Raw genomic sequence first — 24,283 nt, 5'->3', positions numbered from 1 at the left:
GATATTTGCTCAATGAGTGGATTTTATCTTTGCAAATGATGAGTTCATTACTTGTGCAGAGAGAAGCAGAGTCCATCTGATGTTAGAGCTGCCCTGAAGAGCATCTCATTCTAATCCAACCTTTATTTTAAGTTGGGACTCAAAGACGTGATGTGTCTTTTGCTAAGAGCACACAGTCTTATTAGACAGACTTGAACCTGGCTGACCAGTAGTATATACTATTTCACCTGGTGAATTATCAAAAAAAGTAGTTTTTGTTTTGCTAGGGTGTGTAATTTGTGGGAAAGGTAAATAGACCTAAAGTATATAGTCTGATAACTTATGCTTTTATTTGGAAGGCTGGATTTTATATAAAACTTAGCAACTTAAGCTATATGATCCATGGTCAAACTTTCATAGCTATTTAAAACTGAAAGTGATCCTTGGCTTTTTCCTGAGTTCTTCTCTTCTGTTGGTCACACTTAACTAGCTGAGGGTATTTCCAAAGAGTTGGTTTAGGTGAAGGCTGTAGGTCTGAGCTGCCCTTTAGCTGTAGCTTAACCAGAGGATTCTGCCTCTTGGGTGATGCCACGCTGTTTCTGAACATGAGTGCATTGCTCTGTAGGCAAGGTCTTTGACTGAAAGGATCAGAGAGTTCTCTTGTGCTACTTCAAATTAAGGTTATGGTTATGAGGAACAAGGAAAGCCCCAAAATAGGAGCCATGATACAACCAGGTGTCATGGAGACTGTGCTCGGGGGTGGCAGGCTGCAGGGATTTGAACAGTAGGCACTATTAATTCTTCCTTATAATGTTCCGCATTATCATGAGTCAGCTCTACTCTGCATATGTGCTCCTTTCTGTGCTTCTAGGGGGCAAATTAATTTCATATTTCTAGTTGGAGTCCGGAGAGAGGGAATCTGATCAGTTCAGTTCATCTTTTAACCCCTTGCTGTGACATAGGCCATCCTAATGGTAGTGACCTTAGAATCCGTGCTGCTGCTGCTGCTGTCGCTTCAGTCGTGTCCGACTCTCTGTGACCCCATAGACGGCAGCCCAGCAGGCTCCCCCGTCCCTGGGATTCTCCAGGCAAGAACACTGGAGTGGGCTGCCATTTCCTTCTCCAGTGCATGAAAGTGAAAAGTGAAAGTGAAGTCACTCAGTCGTATCCGACTCTGTGCGACCCCATGGACTGCAGCCCACCAGGCTCCTCTGTCCATGGGATTTTCCATGCAAGAGTACTGGAGTGGGTTGCCATTGCCTTCTCCGTAGAATCCTTGAGTGCTTAATAAAAAATAAAACAAAGCAAAAGGCATAGTTCTGCTTCCTTGAGCATGGTGCTGTGCATGTGGGAAGATTAGGTTGGGCAGAGCAAACTTTTGTGACAGTAAATGTGTTTCTCATAACCTCCCTCATCACCTCTTGGGAGAATAGCCCACATCCAAAGTTGCTATTACTGGGGCGACAAAAAAAGTCTGCCTACCCTCAGCCTCTGCCCCTGGTTCTGTACCAAGCAGCTGCTCCCCATGCTGCCAACAGTCTCACCTCCTGTGGTGGGGCTGAGGCCAGGGAGAGGAGTTGGCATCTCCTGGGCAGTGAGCACAGCTGCACTACCCCTGCTGGCAGAGACCTCTGGGGCAAAGGCAAGGCCAGCAGCCAGCTGCAGATGTTGAACAGGCAGTTGGCCACATGGCTCTGAAAGTGTGTTGAGACGTCGGTGGTGCTGGCATCCTCAGCCCACACTAAAGCCAGCGTCGGCCCCAGCAGTTCAGGTGCACAGCCAGGTAGACGGAACAGTGACAGTCAGGCATATTTATGCAGGAGTGACCCATGGGCCTTGCTCTCTGACGCTTGCCCACTTTGGATAAAGTATGTACTTCTAAGCAGCATTTCTGCTGATCGTGTATTTTCTCCACACTGGTCAAGCCGACTTAACTGCTAGTCCTTGTGACCAAGGTCATGCAGTCGTGGAAGTTTACACAATACCAACATAGTTTGTGAACCTGGCATAAACCCGGCCACGTAGGATTCACATTGACTTTGAGCTGACTAGCTAAGCAGCTGCTGTTTAAGGAATAGGAAAGAGAGCTGTCCTTGAAAAGGGCAAAATAGGTCATTGTGAAGCTGCAGTGGGCTGGACTCACAGCATCTCATTCCTTTTTCCTTCAGTTTGTCTAAATCTGGCTTTTGAAAGGAAAGTTTTCAAACTTTACATTTTTTTTTCCTTGTAGCGTAACTTGGATGGAAATAATTCAGTGTTGTTTTAGGCCCAGATTCCAAGTTTTTCCACCTTCTGAGTTACATAAACTGATCAAGTTGGGAACCTAATGGAGTTTTAGCCTGTACTTAACCTTTTGCAGTTTGTAAGCTTTTGAGTAATACTTGGCCTTTTTTTTTTTTGAAGCACAGTTCCTGGCTTATAAAACTCATAGTCTTTGATGAATTATGAACCCTTTTTTAATATTTAAATGATAGAATTTTCATTCTCAGGATGAATTTTCTTATAAAAAATATGGAAATTGCAGAGCAGCAGGAGTGGGTTTTTTGTTCTGTTTTGTCCTGTTTTGACAGATGGAGCAGTTATATTGTTGCTTTTAACAGCCTAGCACACCCTCAGTTTAAACTGTTCTATTAAATACCTCTTTCTTTTGCATTATATTACAGATGTAAGAGTTAGTGTTTGATTTTAAAACATGAATAATTTGAGAGGCTGTATAGAAAGAAACAGGCAGTAGGAATGTACAGACCATGGAACAAAGCCAAGTAGCCACTTGAATAACAGAGACACCGTACCTTCTGTCTTAGCAGGACCTGTCGTGCTATCCCCAGGCAGAGGTGCTGGGAACGGACAATGTTTTTTAAATTTGGAGAAGCCAGAGTTAAGTCCGATGAGAACTTTGTTTTGGAGACAGTGAAATGTAGGAACCCAAATGCCAGGTGCAAATTTGGTAGGCTGAGGCAGAGAGAATGTTTTAGAAGAGGGTGTGGCTTGGCGCAGGACTTGCTGACAGGAGTTGGGGTAGGGCTAAGACCGTGAGCCAGCGAGCCCAAGAGAGGATGTGTCATTTGAAAGAGTTCAGAATGGGAAGCTGACTGGGAGGATCTCGGGAATCATCTTGAAAGCTGAGAGCACAGACTTGGGTTGTCTTCCAAAATAGAACGGATAGACTTCATCTTGAGAAAGGGAAGCCGTGACACTAAGAAAACCTCTTGGCAGCAGCGTTAAGAAGTCATCAGAGCAGTATTAAAGTGCACGGAGGAGAAATTAGATTGTCAAAGTTCAGGCAGGGTACAAGCAGGGTCGGACTAAAGCTTCATCTGCAGGGAAGTGTCTCCTGGGTTACAGTGGAGAATTTGCCAGTTGTCTAATGAGACAGAACAACAAGCAGTGGGGCAGGAACTAGATATTTGTGGACTCAGTCGTGGGCACCAGCAGTTACCAGCTAGATGACCTTGAGCAAGTTATTTAATCCCTGAACCTCCGTTTACTCAACTGAATTAATACTATTTATTATTATTAAAAGGATTATATGAGACAGTGTACATATGCATCAGTTTCATAGAGGTTAAATAATATTAGTGTCCTTCCCCCAGTTAAAAATATGTTGCTCAGTAAAAATAAAACTGCCCAACTAGTTTGACCAGTTCCTTCCCACACCCCTAGTCTGATCTCAGTTTTCTTGGTCAGGTGCTTGTTGGAACTGACTGTGACTAGAACTGACAGATTTGGCAGACTTCACAAGGACCTCTTTATATAGGGAATGTGTGGTTATGTAAACACAACAGACTTTAAGCCCGAATGCCCCAGGTCACTGCCCTGGACTGCAGGACTTTACTAAGAACACAGGAAGCAGACTGCCAGTTCTGAGGTGGTTCACTACCCATCAGACTTTTCTTGTCCACTCTCCCCTTCCTCCACACCTCCTGCCAAGCAGCAAGCCCACCAAGCAACGGTTACTAGTGTAATAGAAAACACAAAACAGGCTTGAACCAAAATGTTCTCCCCTCAGCTCTTTGTAGCAAAGATAGCCAAAGAACTATGTTTGGTTCCAAATCTCAGGGAAGTGTTTAGGAATCCATGGGCAGTACCTGCTGAGCCATCTCTGCATCTTAATTAGGCTAAATCCTTCCCTTGGAATGTCCTCCTCCAGTTTTTCATGGAAGACTTGTCTCCTATGCTACCACCGACAGAAGGTCTTCCCTGGTTTCTTCCTCCATGTCTTCTTCACTGAAAGATCTGTCTTCCTTCTATGAAGTCCAACTTTTTAAAATACATTTTAGAAAATACTTCTAAGAGTCCTGAATGCATTGTTCCTAGGTTGGAGTTTTCTTGATACTTATTCTTCATGATCTTCATGTACTGGTTTATAAATTTCTGGAGTACAAGGATTTGCTCATGCTAGAATTCCCCTGCATTGCCCAGGGTGCATAGTGAGTGTTCAGTACATCTTGGAGATCAGATGTTCTCATGCAAGATGGGGATGGATAAGGAATCCACTTCAGAGATCTGCCATGCTCTCCAGGCAGCAGGCAGGTGGGTGATGAACTGCTTCATCCTTTCTCACCTGCCACCCCCAATCACATACTCTTAACTAATAAACTCTATTCCCTGGTTTCCAAAGAAGTCAATCCTTTGACCCTTCCAAGTCTTGGCCTGTGCTGTTTCCTGAACTTGGACTGCCCTGCCTTCCTAGAAAAGCAATTATCCTCCAGCCCAGATATGCCCTTTACAGTATGGCTTTCCTGATGTTTGGGCCTCTCTGCTACATTTGTTTCTCCTCAGTGTTTTCTTTGATATAACCCCAATCTTAACAATTTTCTTGTGTTCCTTAGTCACTTATTTACAGGCTGAGTTTCTCCAGGGCAGGATTTCTTTCTTGGCTTATTTATCGTCATAGCTTTAGTGCCTAGTATCCTACCTTGAAACTCCTAAACATTTTGGGTTCTGTTGAATTGAATCCAAAGGCAAAGACTCCTGAAGCAAACCAAGTAGGTCCTCTGACCTGAAAGCCAAGGTCAGGGAGAATGTTTGGAGCAGACTCCCTGTGCCAAAAACGTCTGAACTCACACAGCTCTGGCTGGAGAGGTGTCCTTCAGGTCTCTCTAGAAAGGTCACAGGAAATCAGGGAGCCTGGGTTCTGTGCAGGGTGTGAGCTCTCTCTCTGTCCAGACCTTGGATCCTTCCTTCTGGTACTGATTTCCTCTCACCAGAAACTGGCCTGCCCTGGTCGGTCACCATTTTCCGAATGCAGCTGCAGCTCAGGGCACAGCTGTGCAAGTTGGAATTGTTTTCAAACCATTGTAGTTGATAACTTAAACATATAAATCACTAAGAACATTAGTTGATTTTAAGAAATGTTAGGTCTTTCAAAAAATCACACACTTCTTTAGAGATTGAGAGAGTATATTACCTCTTTGCCAGAAGGACCTTGTGGTTCTAGTTTTTTTCCACAAATTTTTATTTTGAAAAATGTCAAAGCCTACAAAAAGTATAAAAGTACAGTGAATGCCTATATAGCCTTCCTCTAAATTTACAAGTTGTTAGCATTTTGCTTCGTTTGCTTTTTCTTTTTTCATGTCAGTATGTGTAAGTGTATGTATGTGAAAGTGTTAGTTGCTCATTTGTGTCCAAGTTTGCAATCCTGTGGGCTATAGCCTGCCAGGCTCCTCTGTCCATAGAATTCTCCAGTCAAGAATACTAGAGTGGGTTGCCGTTCCCTTTTCCAGGGGATCTTCCTGACCCAGGGATCAAACCTGGGTCTCCTGCATTGCAGGCAGATTCTTTACTGGCTGAGCCACCAGGGAAGCCTGTGTATGTATATCCACCTATATTTATTTATTCGTTTCTGGCTTCTCTGGGTCTTCCTTGCTGTGTGGGCTTTCTCTAGTTGCGGAGACCTGAGGCTGCTCTCCAGGCGCCATGTGTGGGCTTCTCGTTGCAGTGGCTTTACGGGGCACGGGCTTTAGGGTGCACAGGCTTCAGTAGTTGTGGCTCATGGGCTTAGTTGTTCCACAACATGTGGACTCTTGCTGGATCAGGGATCAAACCCATGTCTCCTGCACTGGTCAGTGGATTCTTTACCACTGAGCCACCAGGAAAGCCCCTGTGTTTTTTGATGAATCGTTCGAGAGTAAATTGTAGACATTAAGACTGTCACCTCTAAATACTTCCCCATATCTTCTGAGAGCAAGAGGTATCCAGCTTGTTCTAGTCATGTCCTTTAGAGTTTTTTCTTTTTAAAAAAAAATCCAAGATCCGGTCAAAGTGTAGCCATACATTTAGTTGTCATATCTCTTTAGTCTTCTATAATTTAGATAGTTTCCTAGGCCTTTTGTCTTTTGTGTCTTTTGGTGGGCTCATGTTGGATGCTCTGTGGACTATCACTTAATTTGAATGATCGGTTATTTCCTTATAATGAGACGCAGGGGAAACACTGTTAGCAGTGACATGCTGCGCCAAGGACATAATACGAGAGGCACATTAAGGTCAGTCGGCCCTGTTGTTGGTGACGCTCAGTGTGATCATTTGGTTATGGTGTTGTCGGCCAGGTTCTTCCTTTGTGAAAGAACCTTTTTGTCCCTTTGCAAATACTAATTAATCTTTGAAGTGATACCTTAAGATTGCATGAGTACCTTGTATCTCCTCCCAAACTTACACAATGGTTTTAACATCCACTGAAGATTCTTGCGTAAGTTGATGATTACTGTGAGGATGAGGTTCATTTTATTAAAATCTAATTTAGTGAGATCTGCTGTTTAACTCCCTCAAGAGCCTTCATTCTAAATATGTTACCTAAAAATACATTGAAAACCGATAAGTCTTTACTAAATATGAAAATTTGATTGACCTAAATAAAACTAAACTTCTTCTGATTATTTTGAAATTCATTGTTTTAACTCTTCTTAATAAAGGTTTTTTTTTGTTTTTTTTTGTTTTTTTTGTTTTTCTAGCTGAGATTGTTTGGTTTTATAAGCTCTTCTTAATCCAGTTTTTGTGGGCTCTAGGATGGATGTATCTGCATAGACCTTAAATTGTAGGACTAAAGCACAGGTGACCACTTCCTGCCACTAAACCACTGTCAAATGATCACTGTCACAAAAGTGACAAATAATAAATAGGCAAGTACTTGTTTGCTAATGGTATTAAAATATTTATGTCATCAATTTTAGGTGAGACAGTACAAGTTAATGGATAAAGAATGAGGCCAATGGAAGCTGACCTAAATTTCAATCCCAAATTTAATCTCTAGATTTTAATCTGAGGTATCCCATAACTTCTCAGAGCTTCAGTTTTCCTCATCTGTAAAGTGGTAATAATAACAACAACTGTATTTACTTCAGAATTACTGTGAGGTAAAGTGTTTATTTTTAGCAAAGCGGATCCTGTATTGTAAGCACTTAATACCTGGTGTTTGTGGTGGTAAAGTTGATGGTCACTGTTACTTGTGCTAGGGATCAAATATAAAAAAATGTAACATGAAAAATTATGTATTCAGGAACTTAGGAAGCTTTGTTTTTGAAAGGTAGCCAAGGACATTTTGGAGGTTGTGGTAATGTGTTCTCAGGTGTTAAGGGGGAAAATTTTTTTAATTTATCCTTCAAAAGCCTGGCCAAACAAAATGGAATTATCCCCTTAAGTCCGTGCCCTCATGCCATACCTGTTTCCCCAGAGAAGTGCATTGGGCAGTTCAGGCTTGTCCCCAAATCCCTCACAGTCCTCCTCTTCCTCCCCAGCCTCTTTGGCCCTAGTGGGAAAGCAAGCCGTTTCCTGCCACCCGTTCTGCCCATAACGCAGGGTGGGGATGGTGACCATGCCAGGAGTTCCTCCTGCTTCCTCAGAGCCCAGATTTCCACCCACAGACTGGCTCTGAGTTGAGGGCCTCCCATAGCTCATCACACTTCATAGGTACTTGGGTAAGAAGGTCACCATTTATGAAACTTGAATTTTATAATCCTATAATCTCTTGGCTGGCTCAGATGGCACGGGAAGATGGAGGGAGTTATAATTTTGAGGCCAAGTGTTTTTTTCTTAACACCTTTCAAACCAAACTAACAGAAGAACCTGCCATCATTGTGACAGTTTCAGGAGCTTGATTTTTAGGTATAATAGGCTTTTATTTAAAGACTGTATTAAAATCAACAAATAGTACCATATTGGATCATTCTGTCTCCTGATAAAACTGGCTAATGATATACGAAAGCAAATATTCAGTTAACCTTATTGTTTGTTTACAGTAATATTCAAGCTGTTATTCAAAAACCTTTAAGGTTTTCCTTTAGTATCTAGATTACTTCCCTTTATTCACCAAATGCTTACAAATGCAAAGAAGAGAGTGTATCTCATTCATTTGAACTCTGATTTTTATAATGAGACCATATGCAGGACTCAGTTTAATTTTACATATCACAGGGACTTCCCTGGTGGTCCAGTGGCTAGGACTCCCTGCTCCCAATGTAGGGGGACCAGGTTCGATCCCTGATTAGGGAACTAGATCCCACAGGCCACAGCTAAGACCTGGAACAGCCAAAATAAATAAATATTTAAAACAGTTTACATAACACAAAAATAACTGAAAATGCAATAAACAAAAAATTGACACTTGCACAATATCCTAGTTTTCAAAGCACCTTACATATGTCATCTACAGAGATGACTGTGTAAGATAAGCAGGACAAATAACTAGTTTCTTCATTTTACAGATAAAAGAGACAAGATTCCTAAACTTTAGCATTCTAGTTCATGATTTCACCACTTAACTGGGTATTGGAACAGTCACCATCAAACAAGTCACTTAATCACTCTTCAGGTTTCTTTTTTTTCTTTCTTTCTTTCTGGTTGCTCTGGGTCTTCGTTGCTGTGTGGGGGCTACTCTTCATTAGGGTGCAGAGGCTTCTCATTGCAATGGCCTCTCTTGCTGTGGAGCACGGTATATGGTGGGACTCAGGCTCCAGTAGTTACCTTTCAAGGGCTCTAGAGCATGGGCTTAGTCCTTGTGGCACTGGGGCTTAGCTGCTCAGCAGCGCGTGGAATCGTCCAGACCAAGGATCAAACCTGTGTCCTCTGCATTGGCAGGCAGATTCTTATCCACTGTACCACCAGAGAAGTCCCTCTTCAAGTTTCTTTAACTGTAAAACAATTTAAAGTAGTGCTTGCCTCACAGAGTGTTGTGAAGATGAAACAAGTTAACACACTTAAGGCACTTAGAAACAGCACCTGGTGCATAGCAGATGCTCAATAAATGTTAGCTGCTATTATTACTACACAGCTAGTAAGTGTGAGGACTAGGACCCCAGTCCAGGCATGCTGACTCCCTAATCCAGAGCTCTGTCTCCAGTACCATGTGGAATTTGCCTTTTAGTAAATCATTGATTTAATTTCCATCTCATGTTGCCCTTATCATTCTTGAAGGCATCTTTTTCTGCTTTGTTTGCTTTGACCTCGAATTTCTGAAGATCAAAAAGGGAATGAGTTTGAAGTTTTCTTCCTTCCTGATTTTTTTTAATCCTCTGACTTCTGTTGTCATCTGGGTTTGGTTGACCTTGAGGTATCAGAAGGTGTTTTAGTAGGTGAACGTCTCATGAAGTTGTTCTCATGGGTTTGTTGGGGTTTCCCTGAGTTTTACTTTAGTTGAAAGGCCTGGGGTAGGAGGTAGGGTTGGATGCACTTGAGTTACACCCCTTCTCTGTGGTGCTAAGGGAATGTCTGAGAGTAGCATTACTGAGAGTAGCAGCTTCAGGGAGTAGAGATAATTTGTTGTAAAAGAGCCATTCTGAAGAAATCGGTAAAGTATTATGGCATATTCTCTGGGAAAGGAAAAGAAGTTATAGATCTTTTTCTTGGTAATAACATTTGTAGCAGGCTTTTACTTGTGATTCCCAGTTGTTTTTACCCTGTCCACCACCAGTGTTGACATTTATGGCTGTGAAATAGGCCTGAGTGAAAAACCTGTGCACTCTTGTGGTAGCTACTCAGCTGCTATGGGGCGATACCCTCCCTTTCCTCTGATGCCCAAGTTGAACCCAGTGTGGGATGTGATGCAGAAGATTGTAGGAGGCAGGCAGCAGTGTACAGGAAAGGTGCAGCCAGCTCCATGGCCCTGCAGAGGCAAGGAGCTAGCTCAGCTAGCGCACTGAGCTGTCCATCCCTAGGCCTTTTTGATGTGCCTGCTGCATTTACTGTGCGCAGACAGGGTCCTCTCCAAAAACAGGATGTTCAGTATGCCTCTCAGGATCTTTATGGAAGATTTGCACCAAGATTTAACTTGGTGAGGCAGGAGATTTGAGAAGACGTGCCGAGACCTCCTCTCTGAGATCTTTGCATTTTTTAACCCACTGACCTTTAATACTGTCCTTGGCAAGTTTAATTAATGTTCTCACATGAAATGAAAACACTGAACTTTTAATAGATTCCCTGGGGCTTGGTAATCATTTGATATTATTTCCAAAAGATAGAGGGTATGAAGAAATGATGTATTATCCTTTCTGGTTTTTCAGTTAAGTTCTCTTGTTCTTGCCTGGCCACCTGCTGAATTCTTTAGCCCATCCAGCCTCGAAGCGAAGCCCAGGAAACAACTCTGGGTCCTGCCACGCCGGCAGTCTCGTTCTTGTGGCTCCATACACATTCCTGTGGGCTTGGTGCTTTCCCTTGCGTCCTGTCGTCTGCCTGTTGCGTTGGCCACTCCTGGTGTGCTGCCTCATGGTTGATCTTTCTCCTGTTGTGTTTGCTTGGATGCTCTGTATCGTAGATGAGGAGTTGGAGGAGAAGATAAAGAGCACCCATTATTCATTGTCCATGGCCGCTGTCATCACATGCTGCTCACGTCTAGGCCAGGCGATGAGCCTCTCTGATGTGTGAGAAGCTTCTGAGTGTGGTTGTTCTTATCCTTCTTCACCACTTACATCTTTCCGGCCCTCAGAGTGCCAGGGGAGGGCCTTATTTCTGATGATTTCCTTTGAGGTCACTAGCAGGACGGGGAGTAGAGGTGACAGCTGAGAGACTTAGCAAAGCTAAAGGGATTGTAGAGAGGTCAGACAGTTGAACTCAAACTTAGATTAACTCATGATGGACCTTTGCTTAGCTGCCAATGTGGCAGCATGTGCCCAGTGCTCGCCCCTTCAACACCTATTGTCCTCTTGGACGTCTTTGCTGATTCTCTCAAGTCAGCTTCCTTGCTTGTCTGGGCTCCCACAGTACTTTATATTTCCATTTATCTCCCTCAGCTTTGTAGCAAGTAGTTAATTGTTTTAAAGTCTGTTTACCAATAACGTTAAGCAAAAAGAAAAAATCAATAAATGAGACTTCATCATGATTAAAAAAAAAAATAAATAAATAAAGTCTGTTTCTTCTACCATGTAAGTCTCCAGACAGCTGGAACTTAGTCTAGTTTCTCTCACTATTCCTCATAATCCGTAGATTGTGTGTCATTTGTAACAGTTGCTCAGTAAATCTTACCGAATGGGACAAAGCTCAGCATGTCCATGGACATCCTGCAGCTCATGTCCGTGTTTGCAGATCATGTACTCAGCTGTGAGGCAGGAGAATATCCTTGAAGAAACAGAGCATCACCATCAGATATGACATATAAAGACAACACTAGCCTATTGTTGAGCTTCTTTTTTTTTTTTTTTTTTTGACAACTTTGGTTGAGATATAATTCTCAGTTCACCCATTTAAAACGTACGGTTCAGTGGTTTCCAGTATGTTAACAGAGTTATGCAGTCACCAGCATAATCAATTTTAGCAGATTTTCATCATTCCCAGAAGAAACACAGTATCTATTCCCTCCACTCCCCCAGCCCTGGACGGTAGACCACTAATCTATTTTTGTCTCTATAGATTTGCCTGTACTGGGCATTCCATAAAATACATAGTATTTTGTGCTTGGCTCCTTTCAGTTAGCATAGTGTCTTCAGCATACATCCAGGTTGAAGCACGTGTCAAGCCTAGAGCTTTATGGAAATTGGAGGCCGGGTGATGCTTGTTTCAAGAGCGGCTGTGGCTCAGGCCAGAGGTGAACCTCTTGTTGTTGAGTCACTAAGTTGTGTCCAACCCTCGTTAAAGTTGACCAAACCTATATAATGAAAACTCCATAGATGTGACTTGAACTTGCTTCCCTGAGTCATTTTAGAAATCAAGGTAAAATATATGAGTATCTAATAGAGTGCCTGGCACATGAGGGTCTCAGGGACTATTTCTTCCCTGTGTCCCACTTCAGGTTCTTAGGTTTTAGTAAGAACTTACCAAAGTGAAACAATAGATGAGTTTTTAGTTGGTACTTGGAGTTTAATTTACTGATTCCTCCCCCCACCCTTTTGTTTTTGTCTCCCCAAGGCTATGCCTTTCTGCTGTTCCAGGAGGAGAGCTCGGTACAAGCTTTGATAGACGCCTGCCTAGAGGAAGACGGGAAACTGTACCTGTGTGTGTCAAGCCCCACCATCAAGGATAAACCAGTAAGTAACGTGCAGCCAGCTGTTGCTTTTCCAGAGCATGTATACAATCAGAATAGCTGGTCACCTTCCCCTTGTCATGAAAATGCTGGGAACTAGGATCCTCTTAGCCAGGGTGACCTCGCTATGCTGTAGTGCTGGACTGTTGCTGACGGGGAACTAATAACAAATTTCTCAGTTTTTGGTTTTATACCTTTGAGACTACGTGTAAACAAATGTGCCCTTGTCTTTCACTTTACAGTTCTTTTAAGCTAATTCCTATTGAGAAACTCTGAATTGAGGTAAATAATGCCCTTAGTGGTTTTGGCAGCTGGTTTCTGTCATTATTTCAGATCAAGGGCAGGAGTGATTTATTTATTTTTTAAAAATAAAAGATCATAATCTTCGATGTTTATGTGCCTTTGAATGCAAAGCTTTGTGCTGGGTGGTACCCACAGCTGGCTAAATAGAGCCTTCTGGGCTAGGGGCTTACACTCTAGAGTGGATAGCTTCAAACAGAGAAGGGGAGGGGAAAGATGGAGAACATGGACCCAAAGCCATAAAGAACGCACACTTCTACAGAATTTGTGGTTGAGTCTGTGGTTTCTGAGCCAAAGAGTGTGAGTGAATAAGTCACTGGGTGAGAAAGGAAGACTACTTCCTTTCTCCTGACAGAGGGGATATCAGTGGAAAAGAGGCAAGACTGTTCAGGGTGGAAGAAAAAACTTGAATAATACAGCAGAAGTAGACTCCAGGAGGTGAGGAGGGATAGGGAGGTCTGGCGTGCTGCAGTCCACTGGGTCTCAAAGAGTCGGTCACGACTTGGTGACTAAACAACAACTACAGTGATCCCTGAGGAGGTTGGGAGAGGAGTGAGACTTGTGTGTCAAGGCCTGACACTCAGAGTGGGAAATAGAGTAAAAACAGTAGCGTGGATTAAGGGGCAAGGCACATATTTACCATGGGCCCTGCAGCATCCCCTGTAAGGCTTAACCAGAGATGTGGGCTTGGTTAACAGCAAGGTTTACTCTCAGAAACACGTATGGGGAAGGAGTTGTGGTCGGATGTAAAGCTCCCAGTTTGAGTCTTGATTCTAGCATTTAAATATCTGCTTGACTGCATAGTCACCTAATCCTTGCTGCGACTTGGTTTCCTCACTGATAAAATGAGAAGACCAATAGTTCCTCTCTGGGCTGTTGAGAGGCTCAGATAAGAGGAAAAAGTATGTAAAAGCATCTGATGAGGTTGGGTACTTGCCCAAACAGCGCTGCTAGTCCTACATGGTGCTAGAGGACTGGGGAGAGCGAGATCAGAGCTTATCTACTGACAACATCTTTTGAAAATCATGGTGACTCTAAAACAGGGTTTATAACTGTTTGCAGAAGAATGAAGCCAGGACTGGCCATCTCTAAGTGGGAAAAGGCAGCATGTAAAGCCGAAGAGCGAGTTACTAAGGAAAGGGAACCCTGGGTCATGTCACAATGATTGATGCAGAAGAAGAGGCAAGGATTTTAGCAAGTTTGAAAGTACCTCTGTAATTTCCAATTTCTAGGGCCATTATCCAGTTTCTATAACAGCAGTAAACAACATTGGATAGGGTAGCTATTCAGGTAGCCATACAGAAAAACCGTAGAAAATAGTAGGTTGGGAAAAAGAGTAGGGGGCCTTTGTTAACTTTGGTCTTAATTTAAACAGCATGGAGAGGCTGTGTTGAGGGAGACATGGAGGCTGACTGGAATGGGAGTGTGTTTCTTCTGAGATAATAATAAGAAAGCTACAGTAACTTGTAAACCTATTTGGAGTAATATGAAATTAGACAGACTGAGCGCAATTTGGCAGGGTCAGATGTCAGGGGGAAATGGTCACCCTTCAGAGAGTCTGCCTCTGACACGTCAGTGGAAGAGGTGTGAGGGTGAGCTTGGCAGTGTTAAGGTGGGGTTGGTTGTACACTGTACAAGGGGATTTGAGAGGTGTTTGTATCTATCAAATGACAGAGAGCTAGAGGTACATATTGAGAGAGTTATACCCATAGGAGGTGAAGAAACTGTTGGATTGAGGGGAGGAGCCTGGAGATGAGCAGATGGAGCTTGTGTACCTTAGCAGGGCCGTGTCCCTGGCTGTGCGGGAGGAGATGGATCGTGTGCTTGGCCAGGGAAAGCTCACACCAGGACTGGATGTCCCTGTGAGAGGGGATGAGCAGAGATGGTATGGAGGCAGCACCATTACTGTTGAATATTTTCATGCCAAACATGCATATTACCCTTGGTATGAAGGACTTTTGAAATTAAATAGTGTAATTATCTGCTTTGGAAATGTTTATAGGGAAACTAACTTCCATTGTTTGTGTCTCTACGAATTTCTGCCTTATTGCAGTTTCCGTTTTCTGAGCTCAAATGAAGCAGTTTTATTGGAGCTTGGTGAGTTCTGAACGGTGGCCGCCGATCACGTATTTCTTTGACCCAGGCATACTCAGAATTTCCAGCATAAGCAATTTAAATAAAACTTAGCATGGGAAACATGGAAGTCCCCAAATGCCTGTAATTCTAATGAACTGGATCCCATTTTGGGTTCCGGCTCTTTGGCTCCATTTTTGAAACCTTCTCTTTCTTGGCTTTAGCTCCGCATCTTCCACTCCCAGCCTTATTTGGCCACATTTCCCCCCATTTGCACCCGCCTCCCCCTGCCCAGATTTCAGTACATTCCACCTCATCTTGGTTGCTCCCACAGAAAGTGAGAGCTGGGTTGAACCTTTGGGAGTAAATGAGGACCTGGGCAATAGCTTGAGGTAAGGTCAGCTTCTAGAGGTCACTCACCAGACCAGAGCTGTGACTCTCTCCTGCTTTTCCTACTTTTTAGCTTGGCCGCCTTTCAGGTTCTTAGTGCCCTCATTCTGTTGTTTAGTTCTCTCCAGTCCTCCCTGAATTTCTCCTTAGAAATATATACCATGTTCCAGAGTGATCTCACAGATTTTCTATCCTTGCCCTCTCCCTTCTCCGCAAATCAGCCTCCCGCTTCCTTTGTGTGGATTAGGTTAATCAAATGGTTTTCCTAATACAGTGCCTGATAAAAAGCTTTCCCCTTACTTACCCTTTCTAAGATTGTGTTTGTTTTTTAACTCAAATGAATCTATAATTAGTGGATTTCAGGTAGTTCTATTTCTGGTCAGTGATTACCTTTCATTAAATGACTCCACTCAGACTACTCTATATATAGGTCTGATCCTGAAAGATGGCAAAAGAAACTGTATTTATGGCCTGATAATTGACTGCTCAGTCTTTTTTTTTTTATAGTTTTTTTGGAGTATAGTTGATTTACAATGTTGTATTAGTATCAGGAGTATAGCAAAGTGAATCAGTTATACATATACATATATTCACTCTTCTCAGATTCTTTGCCCATGTAGTCCATTACAGAGTATTGAGTAGAGGATCCCTCAGTCTTAAAGAATGAAAGACAAATTGGCAAGAGCAGGAGTAATTGCACAGTCTCTAGATTTGTGTTTGTCCTTCCCCTCCTCTGGCAAGAGCAGTTCCATAGCTCACGTGTCCCAGGCATCCCAGAGGACAGCTGTGTCCTTGTCTGTGCTTCCGGTGAAGCAGGCAGACACTGTGACAGTGGTCCCTCTTGTTACGGGGACTCTACTTTTTGAATGTATAAACAGGCTGATCCTGAAGGTTCAAGACAGCCGACTGATAGCAGAAGAAACCTAGGAGGGTCTGACAGATGGAGGGGCTGAAAACAGTAACCCTGCAAAGGAGGTGAGGAGGACGACGTCATGGTTCTTAACTTCTGGAACACTTTGGCCAGAGATATGGGATAGCAAACACCAAAGGAGTGTCAGAGAAGTTTCTTAATTCTTCCTCCTTAAAATTTATAGCACAATCACAATTTATAAATATCCTAAAACATGACGGATCAACATTGCTATATATTTTTAAAACTGTCTTACCAAACTGATGTGTGCTTATGTAAGGCCAGTTCTTCAGGTTATTGTTCAGGCCATCCACTTAAAACTAGAAAGACAAAAATTGAAAAACAAATGGTGGAGAAAGGAAACTGGAAATAGAAGCTGGTTTATTTCTTTAATTTTTAATTCTACCTAATCTATCGTTCCAGTGTCTCCTACCCCCATTTATATATCAGAGGAACCTCTAGAATTTTTTAGTCACTTTTTTAAGTTACAAAAACAACCGGGATTATTTTGCCTAGGATTTAAGACTTTTCTAGTCTAACATCAAATTTTTTTCCAACCTTAACTTTTTCTGCTTTCCTCCTGAACCCCATATTCCAATCAACTAAAGTATTTCTGCCCCCATTTCAATTTCTAATTCCTACCCTTATTTTCAGACTCCTCTCAAATGTCATCTCTTTTATGAAGCCTTCTCTGATCACTGCACCATCCTATAGTGAATCATACCTTCTATTATAGCTATCTCCAGCCCACATATAAATTTAAAAAATGCTGTGCCCTCCTTTTTCCCTTCAAACCATATTTGAATGCCTACTAGGGACAAGGCCTTAGTATTGGTTACTGTGAATCAGAATACTTTGAATCAGACATAAAAACAAGTGTTTAAAAGCTTAATAGTATAATGAGTAGATTAAAAAAAAGTGTGTAAATACACAAATTTATAGAGCCTGGTGCATAAAACGTTCTCAAATATTTGTCAAATTAATAAAAATAATGACTACGATGAAGATAAAATGTAGATTAATTATTTTGAACAATTCATAGGTACCATGAGTGATGAAAGAAAGCTTCTTGGATGAAGTGTCACTTAAATGGGGCTTTGAAGGATGAAGGGAGTTTGGAGATTGACCAGAAGTGTGGAGATGTCGGGGAATAGACATTTTGGAGAAACTTAACAGTACGAACACAGAAATGAGAAATTGTGTGGTATGAATGCAGAACACTTCAGATGGAACACCAATGTATGAAGGGAATAGAGGGAAATTTAATTGGGAAATCTTGATTGATGGCCTTAGTCCTTGGGTTTTGGTATATTTGCTCAAACTCTTTCATTCCCCACCTACTACTTCCTGAGACAATAACAATAATTTTATCGTGACTCAATCAAATCTGGTTTTGTGTACTATCTCAACCTTGGAAATCTTCAGCACTCTGATCTTGATTTATTTATTTGTTCCTTGGGTCCTCAGGGTAAATTCCTGATTTGGGCACCTCCCAGCATAAGAATTTCTCCAAAGAAAGAATTCCTCCTCTAAACTGAGAGAAATACCTCCTATTCATAAGTCCTTTTTTTTTTTTTTTTCCCTCCCTGAATCTCTGAATTTGCAAAGGGGTCCAAAGTTTCGTAGTGCTTAAGTCTTTGGAAGTTGTTATTCCTTTCTAGAAAAGCCTAAAAGATGCTGCAGTTCCAGTGTACAAGATGGTAACCAGGGGATGAAATAGCCAACCCCATCCCCTAAAGGACTGTGTTCAGTGTTTTCCAAAGTGTGTTCTGAAGAACACTTGTCTCATCGCACACTGATCTCTTGAAAGGATCACTGACAGAAGAAGGTTTGCTCTTAATAATAACAGGTGTTGCTTACTGGGCACTTCTGTAGATTTTATATCCACTTTCTCCTTTAATTAAAGATTCCATAGCCAAGAACATTTGGGAAACATTGATATATTAAAGTTCTGAGGAGTTTTGCAATAAATAAATGTGTGTAAGATTGTTTAACCCAGCATATTATATACCTCTCTGGGGATTATACTTGTGAAGATTCTGGTGGAATTAGTATTCCGTGAAGCTCGCTCAAAGAGTAGGCTTCGTCCCAGGAAAAACTTAGGTAACTTGAGCTTTTATGTGTACATTCCTCTCAAGAGTTTTAGTGAACAGCATGCCAGGGACAACATCCTTGCCCTAGCACCATGGAGCTGAAAATACACATTTATGTAGACATTGGACAAAATTGTCTGGCTGCAGAGTACGAGTGCCTGAGGCTATGAACCTAGAAGTTAAAATAGCTGACTCTAGTGCCAGCTTCATTGTTAAATCATTTTCGAGCTTTTCCAACTGCTAGTTCTGTTAGTAGCTTTAAGAAGAGTCTATGGGTCATTTCTTAATGCATTGAGAACAGGCCATATGAGATTGGAAAGGAGAGAAATTAATCGCTCACAAATAAAAATGTATTTTGACTTTTGAAGGAAACTCTTGCAAAGCAGAGCTGGTGGCCAGTGGCCTGGAGGACAGGGAGCCTTGCAGGCACACGACATCATTGCAGCAGAAAGAGAGACTTGGGGTCAGAGAAACCTGTTGCAGTCCTGAGTTGGTTTCACACTGACAGGTTTCTTTGTCTTTAAAGGAGGGATAATTTTATAGCATAACAGTTATGGTGAGTTTCAATGTGACGGTGTGTGTAAAATGCCTAGCACAGTGGGGCAGTGTATGCTCAAAAGTGCTAGTTTCTCCTTTCTTTCAAAAGGAAATCATCTGTTATGCTTATACTTTCTAAGTGATGTGGGAACATCAGAAGTGGTGACAAGCACTAGGTAATTCTGATCACTGAGTGGGTCCCCTGGTGGCATCAGAAATTTTCACAAATTAGGCCCAAGCCCTGGGGCACCCACTAGTGAGCAGACGTACAATAATTCCATGTCTCTGGAAGGTAGCTTTTGGTGGAGTGAGCAGAGTGATCAGGCAGCTATAGAGGGACAGCTGCTGGACAGGTTCTTACAGCACCACTGTCTGCCCCTTGGGAAAACCTTCATTAATTCACCATTATACTGAAGAGCTCAGAGCACGCACTAAGGCTTGGCTACTGTGCTGAGCAGTCGGAACCCACACAGAGAAGTGGTCTCAGCCTTAGAGGCCCCTGGAGTCCAATGGAGAGAAGTAGCCATGTAACAGTAAGTGGAGTAAGGAGTCAAGGTGCTATGATGGAAGTATTATAGACAGTAGTTGGGCAGGGGAGCCGAACAGCAAAGTGATCAGGAGTCCCTGGGGGCTTCCCTGGTGGCTCAGATGGTAAAGAATCTGCCTGCAATGCAGGAGACCCAGGTTCAGTCCCTGCGTTGGGAAGATCTCCTGGAGAAGGGCATGGCAACCCAGTCCAGTATTCTTGCCTGGAGAACTCCATGGACAGAGGAGCCTGGAGAGCTATAGTCCATGGGGGTCTCAAAGAGTTGGACTCAACTGAGTGACTAACACACATGTAGGTGTTCCTGAGGGAGTCTGCAAAACCTTTAGCGGGAAGGTATTTCCTTGAATCTTATGAATGTTAAGTCCAGATATTAATCATATCATCTAATTGATAATGGCTATATTATATCAAGTATAGAGCAAGAAGGTGTACATTACCATTTTGGGGGCACAGTTTATGCATGCTCTATTTTTGTACTGGGTGCCCTTATGAAACAGTATACAGAGTGCAGTTGAATTGTTCAGCAGTAACTGAAGGTCCCAGTGGAGCCTGTGGTTTTTGTGCATCAGGCTGTGCAGCTTGGCAAAGATGGCAGCAGTTTCCGTCTTGTACCTGCACTATTTCCTGATACTGCTGGTGGGCCTGGGAGCATCCTAGGAGAGTGTAAGAGAATTTCCTGGGATTACTTTTGGGTTCCTGTCTAGGAAGAAGCCTGGCTATTTTGCTGAGGTTCTCCAGGGCTGGCAACCTGTTGGTGTCTGAGGAATAATCTTCATTTGCTTTGAGTCCCAGTGGAGTTCTGCCTGGTGGCCCCAGACCTGCCCAGAGTATGGGAGTCATATCAAGGCCAATGACTCTGAGCAGCTATTAAGTCCTTTCTGGCCACTTAACTGTAGAAGATACAGGAAGGGCATTTCCTTTTCCTCTCCATTGGGTGGAGGACAGTATTTGAGAATAAGAGGTAGCACCGAAACTCCTCAAAGGTGGCTGAGCTGTTTGTTAGGGCATTTGTGGTGAAAATTAGGTTGAGATAAGATACCAAATACGAAAATACTTTGAAGAGTCTTAACCACAATTATTGCCGTTATGACTCTTTAGCTTTATAGTGGTCATAATAATAAAACAACCCCTTGCACCGTGGATGAGATAAAGATGCCTCACAAACCACAGACTAGCTTATCTGTGATACTATGGGGCACTCCAGTCATTCTCTGAGGTCTGTGATGCTTAAAATAGAACTGCTGACAGCTGGGGTGGGTTCGGGTTCATTACCAGTACAGCTGAGCTGTTGCAGCTGTATGTCCACAGACCTAGGTTTAGCTGACTCATCCTGGCTGTCAGAAGAGCTGGGATGCTGCTTACTGGGGAGAGCAGTCCTGATGGTTCTGTGCTGTTGTTTTCTGATTCATGTCTATTAAAAGGATTGTAGGATTATGGAGAGAAAAATGGAGACATTTTCCTAAAGAGCTTGAGTAGGAGTTTGAAGGGAATTGAAAAGAGGAAAAAGGAAATGGGGCTGGGTTGGGGGGATGCTGAAATATAAACTTTATGGGTAATTTGTGGGAAAGAGAATAAATGGCCTGAAAGAAGGGTTTGGTCAGGTAATTTCCTAAACTGACCACCAGGTTGCACTGTTGACTCTGAACAGTTTGGTTGCACTTTGGCGCTGCCTTGAGCCCCGCAAATGAAAAGGAAGGCACCACACAGTAGAACCGTTCAAGTGGTAGGTATTTGTAACCTAAGGAGAGGACCAGAGCAGGTATAGGATGAGATGTGCAAAGTGAGCTCAAGATAACATTATTTATTGGTAGTGTGTGCTTAGTCACACAGTTGTGTCTGACTTTTTGCAACCCCCATGGACTATAGCCCACCAAGGTCATGTCTAAATTCTAAATAGTGGTCTGAACTGAGAGAGTTCCAGAGCTATAGGGAGACTTGGTCATGAACTTGAAGCCCTAAGACTTGTGTTTAAAACTGTTCTTGCTAAAACTGTTCTTATCCTGTTATTAAAGATACTATAGAAATGCATTTTTTATTTAACTTAGAGGCTTTTGCAAATTTTCAATGGCATTTCCTTTTTAGGAAATATTGTTATAGCATCCTATCAAAATAAATGAACTGCATTATATTTCTTAAGTTTTTTCCCCTAGAACTTAGCCTAATCTTATCCCTATTAATGACTCTGTTTTAAATAAAATGAAATTTAAGTTATTAGGTTGGTACAAACATAATTGTGCTTGCGGACTGTGAATTTTAAATCATTATAACTAGGTTTAAGCACATCTTTATTAATCAAAACAGGAACCATTACAGTCAACACATTTTTTGCCAATGAGAAATAAATTTGCTTATTCCTATACAATAAAAATCCATGCTTCGGGATTCACTGAACTCTGGGAAAGCATTTTCTGCCTCCTGCTGGTTGTAGAGGTGTTTTCCCTGCAAAAAGTTGCCAAGTTGTTTGAAGAAGTGGTAGTTGATTGGGAAGAGGTCAGGTGAATATAGTGGATGAGGCAAAACTTTGTAGCCCAATTCGTTCAACTTCTGAAGTGTTGGCTGTGTGACGTGCATTCAGGCATTGGGCGCTCTCTATTGACCAGTGCTGGCTGCAGGCATTGCACTTTTCAGTCCATCTCGTCAACTGCTGAGCATACTTTTCAGATGTAATGGTTTTGCCAGGATTCAGAAAGCTTGTAGTGGATCAGACTGGCAGCAAACCACCAAACAGTGACCATGACCTTTTTTTGGTTCAAGTTTGGTTTTGGGAAGTGCTTTGGAGCTTCTTCTCAGTCCAGCCACTGAACTGGTCATCACCGCCTGTCATATAAAATCCACTTTTCATCACACATCAATCGAGAAATGGTTCGTCGTTGTTGCATACAATAGAAGAAGACGACACTTCAAAAACGACAATTTTTTTGATTTCCGGTCAGCTCATGAGGTACCCACTAATAGAGCCTTTTCACTTTTCTAATTTGCTTCAAATACTGAATGAGCATAGAATGTATAATTGTAAGAGGATCAGCTTTGATGATTGCTCTCAATTGGTCATTGTTAACTTCCGATGGCCAGCCACTATGCTCCTCATTTTCAAGGCTCTCATCTCCTTTGCAAAATTTCTTGAATCACCACTACACTGTACGTTCGTTAGCAGTTCCTGAGACAAATGCATTGTTCATTTTGCAAGTTGTCTCCACTGCTTTACGACCCATTTTGAACTCAGTACCAACTGTTGCTGTTATGTATTAAGTTGTTTTAGATTTCTTGAAAGCTGTTGAAGTCATTTTATGGTATAAATTCATATATTTATGCTATCAATCTTTATGTTTGGTTTTTGCCTTTATCCTTAAAAAGATTTTGCCTTTGGAGATAAATAGTTATACAAAGCCAATTATTAAATCAGAAGATAAAAATTTAGAAGACTAATAATTCAGCTAGAAGGTTTATGGTCCTTACCAGAACTTCCATCAGAATACATGCTTAAAAAAGGAACTGAAACTCAGGGAAAACCATTTTTGTATTAATATTTTCTCTCATAAGTGCTTATGGAACAAAACATTCCTTCGTGAACTGTGTGGTAACTAAACCTTTCTAACCAGAGATCACAGGCTGGAGCCCACAGAAATGATCTGGCCTGCAGTTAATTTTGTCTAGCCTGTACAAGTGACTTTCACATTTGAATGAATTCCCAACATTCAGAAATCTTGGAGTTTCACATAAAAATCTGAATTTCTAGCTATTTTTGAGAAATGGAAAAGTCTGACAATACATTCGCAAATGATAAATACTAGCTGAGAGAAGTGTCTGCTTCCTTTAAAAGGAGTGGTTTAACACAGCTGTATTTAAAATAGATAACCAACAAGGGCCTACTGTATAGCACAGGGAACTCAGCTCAATATTCTATAACAACCTAAATGGGGAGAGAATTTGAAAAAGAATAGATACACGCATATATGTATAACTGAATCACTTTGCTGTATACCTGAAACTAATACAACCTTGTTCATCAACTATAATATAAAACAAAATAAAAGGAGTGATTTACTCTATAGCATCACTGCCTGCCTACTAACTATTGTCCTGGTAACCCTACATGTTTATGCTACCTGTGCGGCCCTGCAGAGGTTCTGTGTTGTGTGACCCTTGCTGTAAGGCTGTGGCATGGCCAGAGGGCTCGTGGGTGCTGTCTGCCAGGTAGCCTCTTCCTGGAGTCACCTCTGTAACCAAATGTGATCAGGTTTCTTCAGGAAGTGGTGTTGGAACCATGTCAGTTTCATTTAAAGTAATCTTCACCATTCTGGTGACAGCCTTATCTTTTCCTTAGGTTGTTAAGGCTTTTACTGCCCAGCGTATATAGCCTGTTTGACAACATAGTAGAAGAATTGTTATACAAAGACATACACACACACACACAGAGTAATCACTGTGGATGTAAAAGTTGTTTTGGCAGCGGAAATTTGTGTTGAATTAAGATAGAGGTCTAATTTCAACATTTCTCAAAAAATTATTAAAGAAATAAAGACAGTAAAAAGTTATTTTATTTATACTGTATTCCTTTCTACAAAATATTTGAGTCAGCTTACAAAGTATGGGACTGAAAGAGTAGAGAAACCTATGTGTTTGTGTGTGTGTGTGTATGTGTATGTGTGTCTTGGGACCAGAGAATTTATTCAAAGAGTAAGTCAGAAAGATAGAACATGAATATTAGACCCTGATGTCTGAGAATAAACCTTAGAAGATGGAGAACATTCCTGAGTAAGAATGGTCTTATATTTCAGAAAGAAACTAAAGTGTGAATGAAACTTCTCAGTGCAAACAATACCACAGTATTTCTTGCTTAGCACGTAGAGTGTGCTGATGTTGGCCTGTGTTGACATTTCTCTGAATTTGCAGTGGCGTGAGCTTTGAGGAGCTGTTTTGTGATGGCAGCTGGGAAATGTGGGTTTTGTGAATACAGTTAATCATTACTGTCTCCCTAGTCTTCTTCCTGTATTTTTCCCAAGAATAGG

General features: G+C 42.0%; 1 protein-coding gene across 9 annotated transcripts in view; it reads left to right on the top strand.

Annotated features, from left to right (window-relative positions):
* Nucleotides 1-24,283, top strand: part of CPEB3 (cytoplasmic polyadenylation element binding protein 3) — a 285,852-nt gene that overhangs the window by 219,714 nt on the left and 41,855 nt on the right. For all 9 annotated transcript variants that reach the window (XM_055561079.1, XM_055561074.1, XM_055561077.1 and 6 more), the window contains one exon: nucleotides 12,310-12,428. In XM_055561079.1, coding sequence (XP_055417054.1) covers nucleotides 12,310-12,428 — 119 coding nt within the window. The remainder of the gene's footprint in view (nucleotides 1-12,309; nucleotides 12,429-24,283) is intronic.

Source organism: Bubalus kerabau, chromosome 22, assembly GCF_029407905.1.
Source record: "Bubalus kerabau isolate K-KA32 ecotype Philippines breed swamp buffalo chromosome 22, PCC_UOA_SB_1v2, whole genome shotgun sequence".
Taxonomy (NCBI): Eukaryota; Metazoa; Chordata; class Mammalia; order Artiodactyla; family Bovidae; genus Bubalus; species Bubalus kerabau.
This window is presented reverse-complemented; position numbering and strand designations above follow the sequence as displayed.